A 15,001-nucleotide genomic window follows, 5' to 3' on the forward strand; every position below is an offset into this window, starting at 1 on the left:
ACCTTTATGAATAAAACATTCGTCACAAGGTGTAGTAATGCTAATGTTAACTGTTGGTAGAACTAATGATGACGTGTGTTAAATTTGAAGGTTGTTTAAAAAAAAATGCCGCCCGTAAAGTTTTTTTTCGAGGTAGAAATTCTCGGTCGGTCGGGTTTCCGGAAACACACTACTTTTTTTCTACGCTTTAGCAGTTTGGTTGTTCTTGTCATTTGTTGTCATGTAGCGTCAAGCAATCGCATCATCCACTCAGTAGAGAGAGTGTCAAATTTGTGTACGAGCTTGGGGTCATAGTGTGGATGACAGCGTTTTCATTAGTGTGGATGAGAGTGTTTCAGTAGTGTAGGACAATGCACTTCCAGTTACCACATTATTTCTTTATTATTTTTCGAATGGTGGAAGTTGTAGCTCAACAAATTTGTTCTTCAGACCACAAGATAGTTGGAACTAGGATAATGAGCACATCTGTCTCACAGTACAGAGGTCCAGGGTTTCATTCTGGGCTTCACCCTTCCTGTGTGGAGTTTGAGTATTCTCCCCATGCCTGCGTGGGTTTTCTCCGGATACTCCGGTTTCCTCTTACATTTCAGAAACATGCACGGTAGGTTTATTGAACACTCTTAAATTGTCCCTTGGTGTGATTATCAGCGCGAATGGTTGTTTGTCTATGTGTGGCAACCAGTTCAGGGTGGACCCCGCCCACTGCCCAAAGACAACTGGGAAAATAAGTACTTTCTTGGCTGTCGGGTAAAGATTCACAGAGGAAGAACAAGAACTCTCAGAAAAGCAGCAATAAGCGTTCTCAAATGGAGATAGAAAATAAAGTCAATGGTGATTCTACATCAATTTCACTTGATCTTAAAAAAAAGCATTAAAACAATAAATCTGGGTGATTGCGCAACCACACCAGGTTGTCGACACACAAGTGCACGCCAGGTGTACAACCAGAGTACTGGCGTTCAGATCGAATGTTCCATCACCAATTAAAATGCCTCTCAAATATGACATTTTGAGCTCCTCTCCTTATTTCAAAAGATTCTTAAAAATGAATTTCAGTTATCCCTCAATCAAACCAGGCGTGTGGGACACGAGAGCACTCCAGGTATCCAACCAGACCACCCTCATTCCGATCTGATGTCGGCCTCTGAAAAGTGACAAGATGGCCTGCGTTCTGACATGACCTGCATTCGAACATGTTGATCTTTTCGCCCATTTTTACAACATCCTAAAAGAAGGAATACAGCACCCCGGCTCTCCACCCAGACCACCCTCGTCCGGATCCGATGTTGCATTTTCAAATAAAAGGCCTCTGAAAACTGGCATGTTGACCTGATTTCTGACGAGGTAGAAATTCTCGGTCGGTCGGGTTACCGGAAACACACTATTTTTTTTTCTACGCTTCAGCAGTTTCGTTGTTCTTGTCATTTGTTGCCATGTAGCGTCAAGCAATCGCATCATCCACTCAGTATTGCCTCATTTCTTAACGCGGATGACCAGGTTCTAGAAAAAGCACTGTATGGTGGATAGCGGTATTACTACAATTAGCTCAGTGGCGATAAAATAAGCTCTGTTGTCCACTTTGTGTCCGGTCAGCTGAGAAAGATTCTAGTTCTCTCCTCTCTCCAAACAAGATTAAAGGTATGGACTGGAGGTTTGTTTGTTTGTTTGTTTGTTTGTCTGTTTGTTTGTTTCCCATATCTGTCTACAGCTGTGCATACTAAATAGCTTGTGAAATACCACTCTTCAGTCCTCAGATGTCATCGTGATTCAAAGGGTAAATTTAAATTCCTTGATACAAATCCTCACTAAAATGGTCTGGGTTGCGGAGCAGCATAAAATATAAATGCGTATTATTATTCTCCCTGCCAAGCCCTGAACCAAAAGCCCTCTTTGAAAATTGCTGCTATATAATACTTCTATGATTTCTTATGTTGAAATTGTGACATGAATGTTTTAGGCTTGTTCTTTGTACACCAACCACAAAGACCTTTGGAATGGTCGAGGAGAAGACCAAGAATTACACGAATACCAAGAAGGACCTCCTCTACATTTTTTACAGTGTTTTTTTTTTTTTTTCACAGAATGTTTGGTGACAAGACATCACTAAATGCACTGAAGCTACAAATTGGATGGTGACAATTGTTACTGTTTGAATAAGCTTTGCTCTGTGATTTCTGATAGTGGAATACATTCCCCGTGACAAGCATTTCATTTCCCCAAACGACCTTCATTCTCTAGGGAGAGCTGAGAAAAAAAAGCTGATTCTGCTGTAATTAGGCAAGCTCACTGACAAAAACAGAGACACCCAAAGTGAAGGGGGTGGATAAAAGAGAAGAAGAGTGAAGGAGAGGATGAAGGTGGGGAGGGTGTGAGGAGGAAGGGAGATAATGAGAAGCAGGGTGACAGCATGAACAAATGTAGGAGGAGGAGGAGGGCATGTGAGGAATCAAGTGGCTTGTTTGCCTGCGGCCCCCTCTCAGTGAGATGTCGTTGTCTCACCATGCTTTACTATACGAAAGGTTGTATATTGGGGGCTTTGCGTAATGTCTAACTTAGGTCAGCTGTATCACTGAGGTGTTACTTTTTTGTCCATGTGTTGTATTTTATTTCCCTAGTGTACATAATTCTCTGGCCACTGAGTTTATTCTGTGTTTGTTGTTCATGTTTTGACTTGGATACTAATCATTTAACAACATAAGATTTGATGCACGTGTTCTCATGACGAAAGGCAGTTTCAAATATTATGCTGTGATACGATATTAATATTAAATTATTGCCTGGGACTGTCCAGGGGGAAATGGAAATGGAAGTTGTAGCTCAACAAATTTGTTCTTCAGACCACAAGATAGTTGGAACTAGAATAATGAGCACGTCTGTCTCACAGTACAGAGGTCCAGGGTTTCATTCTGGGCTTCACCCTTCCTGTGTGGAGTTTGAGTATTCTCCCCATGCCTGCGTGGGTTTTCTCCGGATACTCCGGTTTCGTCTTACATTTCAGAAACATGCACGGTAGGTTTATTGAACACTCTTAAATTGTCCCTTGGTGTGATTATCAGCGCGAATGGTTGTTTGTCTATGTGTGGCAACCAGTTCAGGGTGGACCCCGCCCACTGCCCAAAGACAACTGGGATATGCTTCTACATGCCCGCGACCCTCGTGAGGATGAGTGGTAGTAGCCAAACAGTGCACGGTGCACTCTGCTTTAAAATGTGATCAATTAGAGACAATAGACAGAATTTCTACTGACTGAATAATTAAATATCATGGCCATCCTTTCCAACACACACTATTTATGAAAGTATGCAAGCTTGTTGAAATAAGATGTTAAAGGATTATTTACACAGTTGTATTCAGTTATTGAATCAATCTTGCTTCAATTATAAATGTAATCAACCATTCTGTCCTCTTTTCTTTGTGACAGATACAGTGATGGATACGAGGACAGCGACGGCTGAGCTGGGCTGGATCTCATTCCCTGCCAATGGCGTATGAGCCTTTTTTGTTTGTTTGTTTTGAGAATGGATATGCGAGTGTGAGTATGGTTGTGTGCCAAAAGTTGAATAGTTTGAGTACACTTCAAGATGAAACAGGATTGGTAGTATTATATTAGTGCTCTAATGAAATGCAAACAAATCTTCAGATCCATTCCATGAAAGTGCTGTTTTATTTTGAAGACAAAAAAAATGCAAAATCTCATTTTAACTCAGCTCAACTTAAATTTCTGGAGCACTTTTACAGCAATGGCAGCATGTAATCAAATCCTGTACTTAAAACATAAAGCACAATGATGACAAAAATGAATACACACATTAAATTATATACACATAAGTCTTTTCTCATTCATAATTTTTGCTCTTTACCTTGGCATTTAGCATATAGTTGCTGAGATTTATTGCATTCTGTTGAACATGCTGTGTGAAGCTGTTTATAGATGAGAGAGAGGGGCAAGATTGAAGAACTCCAGCGACCAGAATTGATCACACCAGGATCATAGATGTCACCGGCTGAGATGCTGGAATTGGAAACTTCATGGCGTTCTCGCGTTTGCTACAAGTTTAACCCTTTCAGGGACAGCGGTTACTACAGTTGACAGTTTATGATGTTATCAGGTTACAGGTTTTTGTTATTGGTGCATGAAAGGGTTAAAGAAAGAATTGCAGTCTGCAACCCCATCCACTTTTTTCCCCAGACTGTATTGTAAATGGAAACCACCAAAATGCATTTTCTTACATGCAAGAACTCATGTCACAATAGTGACAGTGAAATTTGGAGGTTACTCAAAATGTGCAAGCGTTGGGCCGACTCCAACTTTTTTTCCGAAATTTGCATAGATAGTATTATTTTTCATCTATAGCTTATAAAATAAATAATAACAATAATAATACATTTCATTTATAAGCGCCTTTGAAAACACTCAAGGACACTTTACAATCAAAACAAGAACAATAAAACCACAGATAAAATTATAAATAATAAAAGGAGAGATTCATTTAAACTGAATATGCGATTTTAAATCGTTGACGCCGGCAACATCGCCATCGCGAGGAGCACTAGCCGACCCGAACATAAAGACAGACACAGCCCTATTTTTTCTTTGTAGATGAAAAATATATCACTTAGGCTGCCCTCTGGATCTTTTTTCCTTATTTTCTGTTGCAGCGAATCATGTTTTCACTCATTAGATGTTCCATCTATTCCATTTTCTTATCCAGAGAGCCGGAGCAAATCCCAGCATGCATCGGGCAAAAATCAGGCAACACCCTGAATGGGTTGTCACTCAATCACAGGGCACTGAGACAGACAACCATTCACACTCACATTCACACCGTCACTGAGTGGGAACTGAAGCCACACCACCTGCATGCAAGTCAGACAAATGCATCATTCCACCGTTGGTAACCGCATGAGATATTTTAGTCAGCCTCAGCTAAGGTGATGATTTGTGTGTTTGAAATGTCTATTGCTGATAATACAGTAGATGCACAATACGGTGCAGCAATGAACAAGACTGAGAAGAGGGAAATTATGCAGATGACGAGAAAACTCAGTTAAATGTGTATCAAGGTTTAGGGAAAGACATTAATGGTTTCGCTTCTCCTCTCTCCTCTCTCTTTCTGTCCACACTCATTCCAACCACCCGCCTGCCTGTTTGTTTGACACACTATCATTTTCCCCAGTGGGAGGAGGTGAGTGGCTATGATGAGAACCTCAACACCATCAGGACGTATCAAGTGTGCAATGTGTTCGAGCCCAGCCAGAACAACTGGCTCCTCACCACATACGTTGACAGACGGGCAGCACTGCGTATCTATGTGGAAATCCGCTTCACTGTACGAGACTGTGCCTCCATCCCCAGTGTCCTTGGCTCCTGCAAAGAGACGTTCAACCTTTACTACCTGGAAACAGACAGGGCTGTGTCAGAGGGCATCCGAGGGGTTGAATACTGGGCAAATGCCCCCTTTCTTAAGGTAATTGCATACAACTTACATGTTTACATGTGCTGTAAGTCAAAATAGGTTTAAAGATATGCTGCCATTCCAGTGAAGTGACAAACAAATTGAGATGCACATGAGCCGATGCACTTTCAGCTGTTTACTGAACGGTACAAATAGTCAAACACACACAAACCAAATGTTAAACACTTGCCAGATACAAGGAGCAGACGCTCGTAATCAACTAATCGCGTGGTCAAGGGCCAACATGACTGATTTCACATCCTTAGATTACTATTGTCCAATTTTTTTTCACAGTGTGTCCTGTGTCTTATCCTCAGGTGGACTTGTGTGCGTGTGCGTGTGCGTGTGTGTGTGTGTGTGTGTGTGCGTGCGTGCGTGCGTGCGTGTGTTTAGGAATCAGGACTGACTCTCGTCTCCCATTAATTTCAGAATACAGCCTGTGTTATGAACCACCACTTCCCAACTAGTTAATGTGTGTTTTGTGTTGGTGTACACCACAGCTTTTGCGCCCCGTCAGTCTCACAGCCACTTATTATTATTATTATGATTATGATTATTATTATATATTTTTAAGAAAAATGTAGGTCGCTTAGTACGTCAGTAAAACCTCAATTTGTGTTCCTTCAAATACGGAACTGAGCTGAGTTGGTGGACCGGAATTATAACTCACTTGTCCCCTGTGCTCCCAAACCGGAGATTTGGTGGCAGCGCGGTTTGAGCCCCGAGTTGGGTTGACACCGCAAGAGTAAGACCTCACCGGTTACACGATGCGTAGGGAACTCAGTTTCCTAGAGAGCCATCTCCTAACTGTTTTTGATCTCTCCCTACTTCAACTCTCCAAATTCAATTGATCAGATTGTTTCTGGCTTCTACAGAGCTTGCTGATGAGCTGATCGTTTGAATCAGGTGCGTTGGAGAAGGGAGGGATCTAAAAGAGGCAGGATATGGCTCTCGAGTAACTGGATTTCCCTAATCCTGCTTTACACATATTTGTGACAATCACCCTATTTATAAAAGCAAAAGGACCAAATAAATGACCAGGATTCTCCCTTTGGCCACAATGCGAAGCAGGATTCTAGTTGAGCTATCTTTAAATTAAAAAGAAGAATGCTTTCATTTTTAGAAGCGAAAATTTCTAACCGGAACTCGTTCGCTGCCACGATTAGGGAACAGGGATTCTGGGTGCCAGTTCGGTCTCTACTGTTCTTAGTCTAGGTTTTTTGTCAAATAACTCTCCCCCCAAAATGTAACTCATGTCCCAGAGTGAAACATAAATCTGAAAAATTCCGACGTGGCATAAAAGACTTTGATTTGATTTAAATGAGAAAATTTGATTTGATTTTTGACTAATTTGAGTTGGAAACTTGGTCATGAAATAAAAAGAACTTGTAAATCAAGGAACCATATTATTCAAAATAGCAGCGCTGAACCCATAAGTCTTGGTAGCATGTTACCTCAATATACATTGTGTGCTGCTACATCACCCCAGTGTGCAATATTACATCAAATGTGGGTGTTCAGTAACAAAGGGGTAACACAAGCGTTGGTATCGACAGCAAGCTGTTCACCTCACCAGCTGCTCCAATCTCTCAATAAATGGAATATCTGACGGACCCCTCACCACTACAATCATTGTATTTAGTGTATTTTGCCTCGATCAAGTAGCCTGTATTGGACAGGTCAGTTGTTAAGGAGCTATTGCTTCCAACAAATAATCAAATAACCTAGGACAACACCTCTACAAAGTTTTATGGATAGCTGTTTTCGATTGTTTGTGTTGCAATTTCTTGATATTTGTCCTACTTTTGTTTAAAAGTTAATTCAAACAACACTGCAAGTGCACAGACCTGCACAGTACTTAATGCTTTTGCTGGTTCACCTACTCTGTCTGATTCCAATAGGTGGACACCATTGCCGCAGATGAGAGTTTTTCCCAAGTCGATTTTGGCGGGAGGTTGATGAAGGTGAACACAGAAGTTCGAAGTTTTGGCCCACTCTCCAAAGGAAAAGGCTTTCATTTGGCTTTCCAGGATCTGGGAGCCTGTATGTCCCTCCTTGCCGTCAGAGTTTTCTACAAAAAATGTCCCAGCATAGTTCAGAACTTTGCTTACTTCCCAGAGGTACGGAATGTACCCAGTTGCTCTTTTCTTTGGTAGCATAGTTTTGTGGACCGGACTTGAGGTGAATTATTTATATGCATCTTTCCAGACACTTACTGGAGCAGAATCCACATCACTTGTCATTGCCAGAGGAAGTTGTATCCCCAATGCAGAGGAAGTGGATGTGCCCATAAAGCTTTACTGTAACGGCGATGGAGAGTGGATGGTACCCATTGGCAGCTGCAGCTGCAAGGCCGGGTATGAACCAGACGGTGACAACTTGTGCAGAGGTGAATCTTTGTTTTTATTTTTGTAGCTCATGAAGTCCCAAATGTACTCAGAAAAAAAAAAACTGGGAGAAAAAAAATCCATATTTGAAGAATGTACTTTACACCAGGGGCCCCCAACCTTTTTTGCCCCACGGACCGGTTTATGTCAGACAATATTTTCAGGGACCGGCATTTAAGGTGTGGCGGAAATAATACAACAAAATAATATGGTATGAGCTGCATGAAAACTGTGGCGTTTTCGAAATATAATAATAAACACAAGGAGCGTCTAATCTGACCGCAACACTCCGATCGCATGGTATGGTATGAGCTGCATGAAAACTGTGGCGTTTTCGAAATATAATAATAAACACAAGGAGCGTCTAATCTGGCCGCAACACTCCGATCGCGATGGCAATGTTTAATGCCTTCAAAATACGATACAACGCAAATTCAAAGTGCATGAAAATGACGACTCACCACAGCACCGAGCTTGATTTTCTGCAACCAGACGGTCCCATCTCGGGGTAATAGGAGACAATGACACCTCAAGTGTGTGGTTTATGTCCAGTCTACTTTGTAATTTTGTTTTCGTCGCTGTTGCTGCAGAAACCCCCCGCCTCACACAGGTAGGATGTCGGAAATAGCAACAGTGCTATTGTGGCGATCTCAGAGTATTCAGCCATAACTTTAATCCAGTTGTCTCGAACGTACTTTTAAGGCCGCCGTCATTTGCGATCTCCAGCAGTTTTTTTTACTCATTTTGCGAGCTCCTGCGTTTTGTTTTGAAGTAATCGGTCACGTGAAGGAGAAGCGTGGCTTGACGCTTGTCAAGCGTGACACAGACGGATGTAATGGAGAATCCGGTAGTTTTTCAAAATAAAACATCTTTCGTATTCCGAAATAAAACGGAATTAAGGCAAGTTCTTTCTGTGCGGCCCGGTACCAAATGCCCGGCGGACCGGTACCGGTCCGCGGACCGGCGGTTGGGGACCCCTGCTTTACACCACTGTGTCTTGTAGATTAAATTAATTGTTTTTATAATGAGCCTACCGCCAGCCCTTGCAATATATATATTAGACATGCGGCAAATACAGACACCACACAGAAAATAAATATTCCAGTCATGATTCTGAATATAAGCCAAGCTCTTTACTGGCTTTACAAATCAGAGAGAGTTTGATCAATACTGTATAACTGACAATTTCAAGCATTTGAGATCTCTGTGTCATGGGCATGGCTATGTAGAAGAGAACAAGGGCTCTGTGTCTTCACACCACGTCACACTAGGTAGTAGTAAAATATTCTAAATTTCCGAATAAAACTCAGCAACCCTCTTGTTTGCACTAGACTTGTATCTACACATACAGAAGCATAACTAATGCTTACATCACTGGTGGACATTTTGGCCGAACTGACTGAACTAAGTTGACAGACGCCTGTTTTGTTGGCGTATGACAGTACTGCTGAAAAGGGGTTTTCGACTGTCACCGGACGCGCCACTAATCGGACAGTACTGATGGACCTTGTCACTCCATCACTGACGGACTCCCGTTATGCTGACGACGAACGGAAACACGCCGCGTGTCTCGCTGTGTTTGTACATGGGAGTGAATACACCAAGATTCGATTGGAGGAGGGGCTCCACATCTGCCGAGAGGACATGAAAAAATGAAATGTCCCAGTCAATCTGGTGACGTACCTGTTTGTTTTGCCTGCTAATGAAATCTTGGATCCCATTCTCCAAGCCTGCTCCTTTTTCTGGTCGTCCCGGTTCAACTGGCTTCCAGATTAAATGGTAAATGGGCTGTCACTCTCTTGTATAGTGCTTTTCTACCTCGGCTACTCAAAGTGCTTCACATTGTTACCTCATTCACTTACTGATGATGCAGCATCAGGAGCGACTGGGGCTTCAGTATCTTGCTCAAGTACACTTCAACACAGTAGCAATGGCTGGGGATCGAATCCCCGAGCTCTGGGTTAGAAGACGACCACTCTTATCGCTGAACCATGCTGCACCCACTGCTCAATTGGCCCCTGATTCCAGCTGAGGTCTTTAGGGCAAGGTCAGCCCAGTAAATTTGTGTTTCTTTTCTGCAGATTCGTCACTATATTGAAATTGTTTAATTCTTCAATACACACGTGAAACAAAATGGCTGGTTTACAGCTCCCGACTGGCTGCAAGATATGATAAACATAGTTAAAAATAAAGTTAAAAAAAATAAAGGCACAGAGCGGTACTTGAACCAGTGAAGCAAAGAAATAAAGCAATACCTCTGGTGCTCCTGCACTACCCACTAAGCTGGCACGTTTTCATTGGGGCATGAAATTATCCTTGTCAACTGATGTGTGATCAACTGAAGAAGGAGAATATGGAGAAAATGATGAATCAGACGGGCCTAAAAAAATGTGAAAAAAAAATCAAATAGAGCTGATAGTGACGGTCACCCGGCTGCTGGTCAATGATAGACCGGCAACATTTACTGATGCGCACGCCCTTCGCTAAAATGTGACAAACACCGCGACTCACAAAAATGTTAAGCACATATCCCACTGAGGGTCGAACGTTTGTGAGTGTTAGCGAAGGTAGCGAAGGTTGCATTCTTGTCAGGGTTCGTTAAAGGTCGCAAACATTCACCTGTACTTTTCTTGTGGAAAAGGAATTTTGAATATCAAAATTCAAAATTTCCTGATGACAAGAGAAACCATTAAAACTCTTGGCGTACATTTGGCAACATTTGTGATCTTGAAATAATCCTGACAAACGTTGAAGTGAACGCGCATTTATTTTCTTCGCCAACACGAGCAAACATTTGACCAATCAGTGGAATATGGGTTTTAATATTATTTTGATACTTATTCACTCTGACACAATTGCTAATTACATACTTTGATTTACCGTTTTGTTACACTTAGACTTGAAATGATCAATTTCGGGACCCTTGAAATACATACCTTTTCACCAAAATACAAAAGCAAAATTTGCTGAGTTTGGGAATATGTTAAATATTACCAAAAAGTCATTTGGTTGCCAGAAAACAAAAATTTTAAACAATAACGAAAAAACACACGAAACTATTTCAAGAGCATACTCACACCACCAATGTCCTCAGTTGGGTGACCTCTGCCAAGCGCAAATAATGCCTTTTATTGGTTGATGCGATAGAAGCCCTCGAAAACCTGAATTGAAAAACACATTCCACAACATTGAAGGTATGCCCTGGATTGGTCTCTTCAGTCAGTCAATTAACAAACTTTCACACTGACAATCACACTTTTGGACAATTTACAGTTTGGAGTTAGCCTTAATGGCATGTCTTTAGGGTTTGTTAGTTACAAAAATACCAAATACATACTTGGCCAATAAACAGGATTCTGATTTTGACTGTGCTTCTGAAAAGAAGTCCCCAGAGAAACAAGTACTGGGAAAACATGCAAACTCCTCACAAAGATGTCTTCCAGTGGATATTTGAGCCCGAGTCCTCTGGCTAACAAGGGTTCTAAATTATTACAAATGCAAGTTCAAATTTATTTCGGCAGGTGCTGATCAAAACTTACCAGCCAGTTTGGCTGGTGATTCATGAGACAGTTGTATCCGTCAGATACAGTATAACTTGGGTTGGGCTCTTATAAATAGAAACCAAGTGCGCACATGTGCAGGGGTACCACTCACAGATCACAAGTGTGTTTTAACATTGTTAAACTAAATCACTAAATGTCGCCTGAGTGCAGCACTTACAAAAAGGTTATATTGTGCAAGGATGTTCCATGACTTGTAAAGGTTAACAGACTGCCGTGTCTGACGGTCTTGGTGCCGCCTCCCGCTCAATGCCAAAGACGAGAGCACGCTCAACTTCCATGTCATAATTGGGTGAGTTAGAAAATTAAATGAGTCCGTTGGCAACATTGACACTTCCAACAGCGAAGCAGTGGGTCCACTCAAATGCCAATAATCAGCGAACATTAGCATATGTACCGTATTTTCTCTATCAAACAAGTGTGTGTGTCCATAACATGCACATTGTAAACACGCACTGTTCCTTCTTCTAATTTGAACTTGTCTGCCTACACAGCCAATCAGTGGGAGCTCAGTGTAGTACCGTACTCATTTACACTCTTATTTTCATTAAGGTGCCAAAAATGCAGTTCTCTAGGGAAAGTACCGGTAATTAAGTAAGATCTTATAAATTCAAGTTGATCAATTTGATATTAATCCTGGTTTAAAATAACCCCCTGAGAACTTCATGGTAAAGTTATTCAAAAAGTGAAACATTAATAGGGATACATTTGGAGAACTACAATATATTTTGTTTTATATATATTGTACAGTTGAAAAAAAAACAGATAGGTCGGTAAAGCAAAAAATTATTTTTCAAGATTTTAGTATGGCCTATCGAATGATGACCGATTGGTTGAAAACAACGAAGTGAGAAATGAAAACAATCTTCTTGTTCTCCTGCCATGCCACTCAGTGTAAAAGGTAAAGACTGTTATATAGTGCAGGCCAAATGACTCAGTCCATGTCAAATGTTATTTTGGTCTCTGCTTTGAGATGCTAAAAATGAATGGACATAATTTGGACCCCTCAAAAGAATCCAAATTGAGATTTGTTTGGAACCGGAATTGTAAGAAAGACCCGAAATTGGAACCGGAATGATATTCAAACGATGTGCAAACCTCCTCCACGCTGTTTTGTATGTGTTTGCCATTTGTACCTCGAGCAGTGACTTGTCCATTTCCAATAAATACTATGCCTAACACTAGATAATGACGTTTATATACAGCCATTGCCAGCGTGAATGCCTCGATTTCACACGACTTTCTAGAGTGCAACCAGGATAAGACAAGTCGAGGTAGATAAAAAAGCTCTGTTAAAAATAAAGTAAAAAAAAAAAAAAAGCATATGGCTATGAAAATCCTGATTGGCTGGTGTTAAAAAAGTTAATTTAGAACCCTGGTGCGAACCAGTATATAAGTATGCTACTGCCTATCATTTTTTTAATGTTTAAGTCCTCATTCGGTCCATTAAACATCATCAATGATGCGCCTCCCACGACTGAGTCATGCCAGTCTGAATGGTCCTCCTAAAATCTAGTTTTTCTCCTTTTGAATGAATAATCACAACCACAGAAACATTCTCAAATTTATTTTTTTTCGAAGGGAAGCAACCCACTGCAGAAGAAAGTTTGAGTGAAGATGGCACAGAAATACTCTTCATCCTATCTTGTTTCTCATTTGCGCTCTCTTTTTATCTGCCCTCTTTCCCCATTTCCGCCCTTTTCTCTCGAGACTGAGCCATCGTGTGCGCTTATGTCTGTATGCATTACTCTCGGTGTGTGTTTGTGTGATGTTCATGTACACGTGGTGAGATGATAAGTGAATCTGTTTCATTCCATACTAATTAGAAAAGAGCAAATTTGTTTTGTACTATCAGAGAAATGGTCATATGGTATTACAGTAGACATATAAGGAAATGGGTGGGTATAAGTGATAAAAGAAGCACATCAAGTGAAGTTATCTTCTGGGAGAGAAGGACACAAAGTGGGAAGGTAAAATAAAATAAACAAACAGAAAATATGAAGCAACATTTCAATGCCTATGTCTCATGTGATGAGTGAATATGTCTGGTTGTTAGTTAGCAAATGTTCGTGTGTGCAGCTTTGAACATTGGCCCAATTCACCCTTTCAGGGACAGCGGTTACTGCAGTTGACAGCTTATCATGTTACAGGGAGCATGAAAGGGTTAAAATCACAGATTTTTCTGTCCATCCATTTTCAATACAGTTTGTTCTTGGTAGAGTCAGTGCTTTATGCACCAGTATAGAGTACTAGCACTTCTAAGTTTTAGTCCTTAGCGTAGGGGTGTCAAACTCATTTTTGTCCCGGGCCACATTGTATTTACTGTTGCCCTTGGATGGCTGGTATGACTGTGAAACCACATCGAGAAGTCAAGAATAATGGTTTATTCAACTATTGTTTAAGTTACTGTAATCAGGGTTTTGGTAAAAATAAAATGCATACAATAGCGCTGTTCTTTATTACGTATGAGAATTTGAAACTTTGGTACAGAGCATCATAGAAGTTGACATTTTTGATATGCTCTCAGGAGCCACATAAAATGATGTAGCGGGCCAGATATGGCCCCGGGGCCTTGAGATTGACACCTGTGCCTTAGCGTGTCGGGACTTTTTACAGCATACCTCACATGAGCCCACCGTACCCTTGACATGTTTCACACTGGCGCTTTGTGATTTTGTGATCTACGGCTGTCCTTCGCGAGGCAGTCTTGCAAGGCGAGTGTGTGGCAGAAATAGGCCGTGAAGAACAATAAGTAGTGACGAATGTAAACATATGACAGCAAAGGGAAACTTTCAAACAAGTTCTTTATACAGTCATTGGTTGAATACAGTTAAACCCAATGTTGGCGTGGCCCTAAAATGGCCAAAGGAGAACCCGGGCTGGCGATGAAGTGGTGACGATGAGCAGCTTCTGATTCACTTGTAATAATTGCACAGAACAAGAAAGATTACACTTCTGGTTTCAAACGAACAAATAAGGCATTTTTACAGGGATCAGGGGAGTACTGGCATTAATTCATTTTGACTCAAAGCACTGGCTAGAGTCTCTGTTATACTGGAGCCTATACAAGCTGACATTGGGCGAGAGGGGTATTACACCCTGGATTGGTCGCCAGCCAATTGTGGGTCACATATTGTGTCAACAGACAACCATACACATTCATCGGATAACAATGTGCTGTCAGTTTAGCGCATTTTTATTGGCATTAATTGAAATGAATTTTAACGGGATTAAATTTTTTCTCGCGAGATTAACGGGGCAGACGTCACAGCGGATGTTACGTTGCTCTATAAATAAACCAGAAACAAAAGCGCTGCACATGTCCAAGCACGTTTGTTTTGCCAGCCACGGCAGCGCGAGACACCGAAAACGGATACTTTAAGACAGTGGTCCTCAACTAGAAATGCTGTTGGTCCACTTTTTTTTTTTTTTTTTTTAATAAGACCAAGTTCCGGTCCCATGCACGGCGGTCATGGGGAGCAGGGCTATATGCCCATTTAGTATGGTCAAGCCAAGCTTATACAAATCAACACTCCTCACAACCAACCAATAATGGGGTGCATGAAAATAATTATTCACTTTGCCAGTACACAGCAAA

At 41.3% G+C, this 15,001-nt stretch overlaps 1 protein-coding gene across 1 annotated transcript in view; it reads left to right on the top strand.

Moving 5' to 3' along the window:
- The window catches only part of LOC109530548 (ephrin type-B receptor 1-like), a 133,719-nt gene that overhangs the window by 38,900 nt on the left and 79,818 nt on the right, over window positions 1-15,001 (top strand). The window contains exons 2-5 of the mRNA XM_019894381.1: window positions 3,422-3,486; window positions 5,178-5,468; window positions 7,358-7,576; window positions 7,665-7,845. Coding sequence (XP_019749940.1) covers window positions 3,422-3,486; window positions 5,178-5,468; window positions 7,358-7,576; window positions 7,665-7,845 — 756 coding nt within the window. The remainder of the gene's footprint in view (window positions 1-3,421; window positions 3,487-5,177; window positions 5,469-7,357; window positions 7,577-7,664; window positions 7,846-15,001) is intronic.

This window comes from Hippocampus comes, unplaced genomic scaffold, assembly GCF_001891065.2.
Source record: "Hippocampus comes isolate QL1 unplaced genomic scaffold, H_comes_QL1_v1.1 scaffold282, whole genome shotgun sequence".
Classification (NCBI taxonomy): domain Eukaryota; kingdom Metazoa; phylum Chordata; class Actinopteri; order Syngnathiformes; family Syngnathidae; genus Hippocampus; species Hippocampus comes.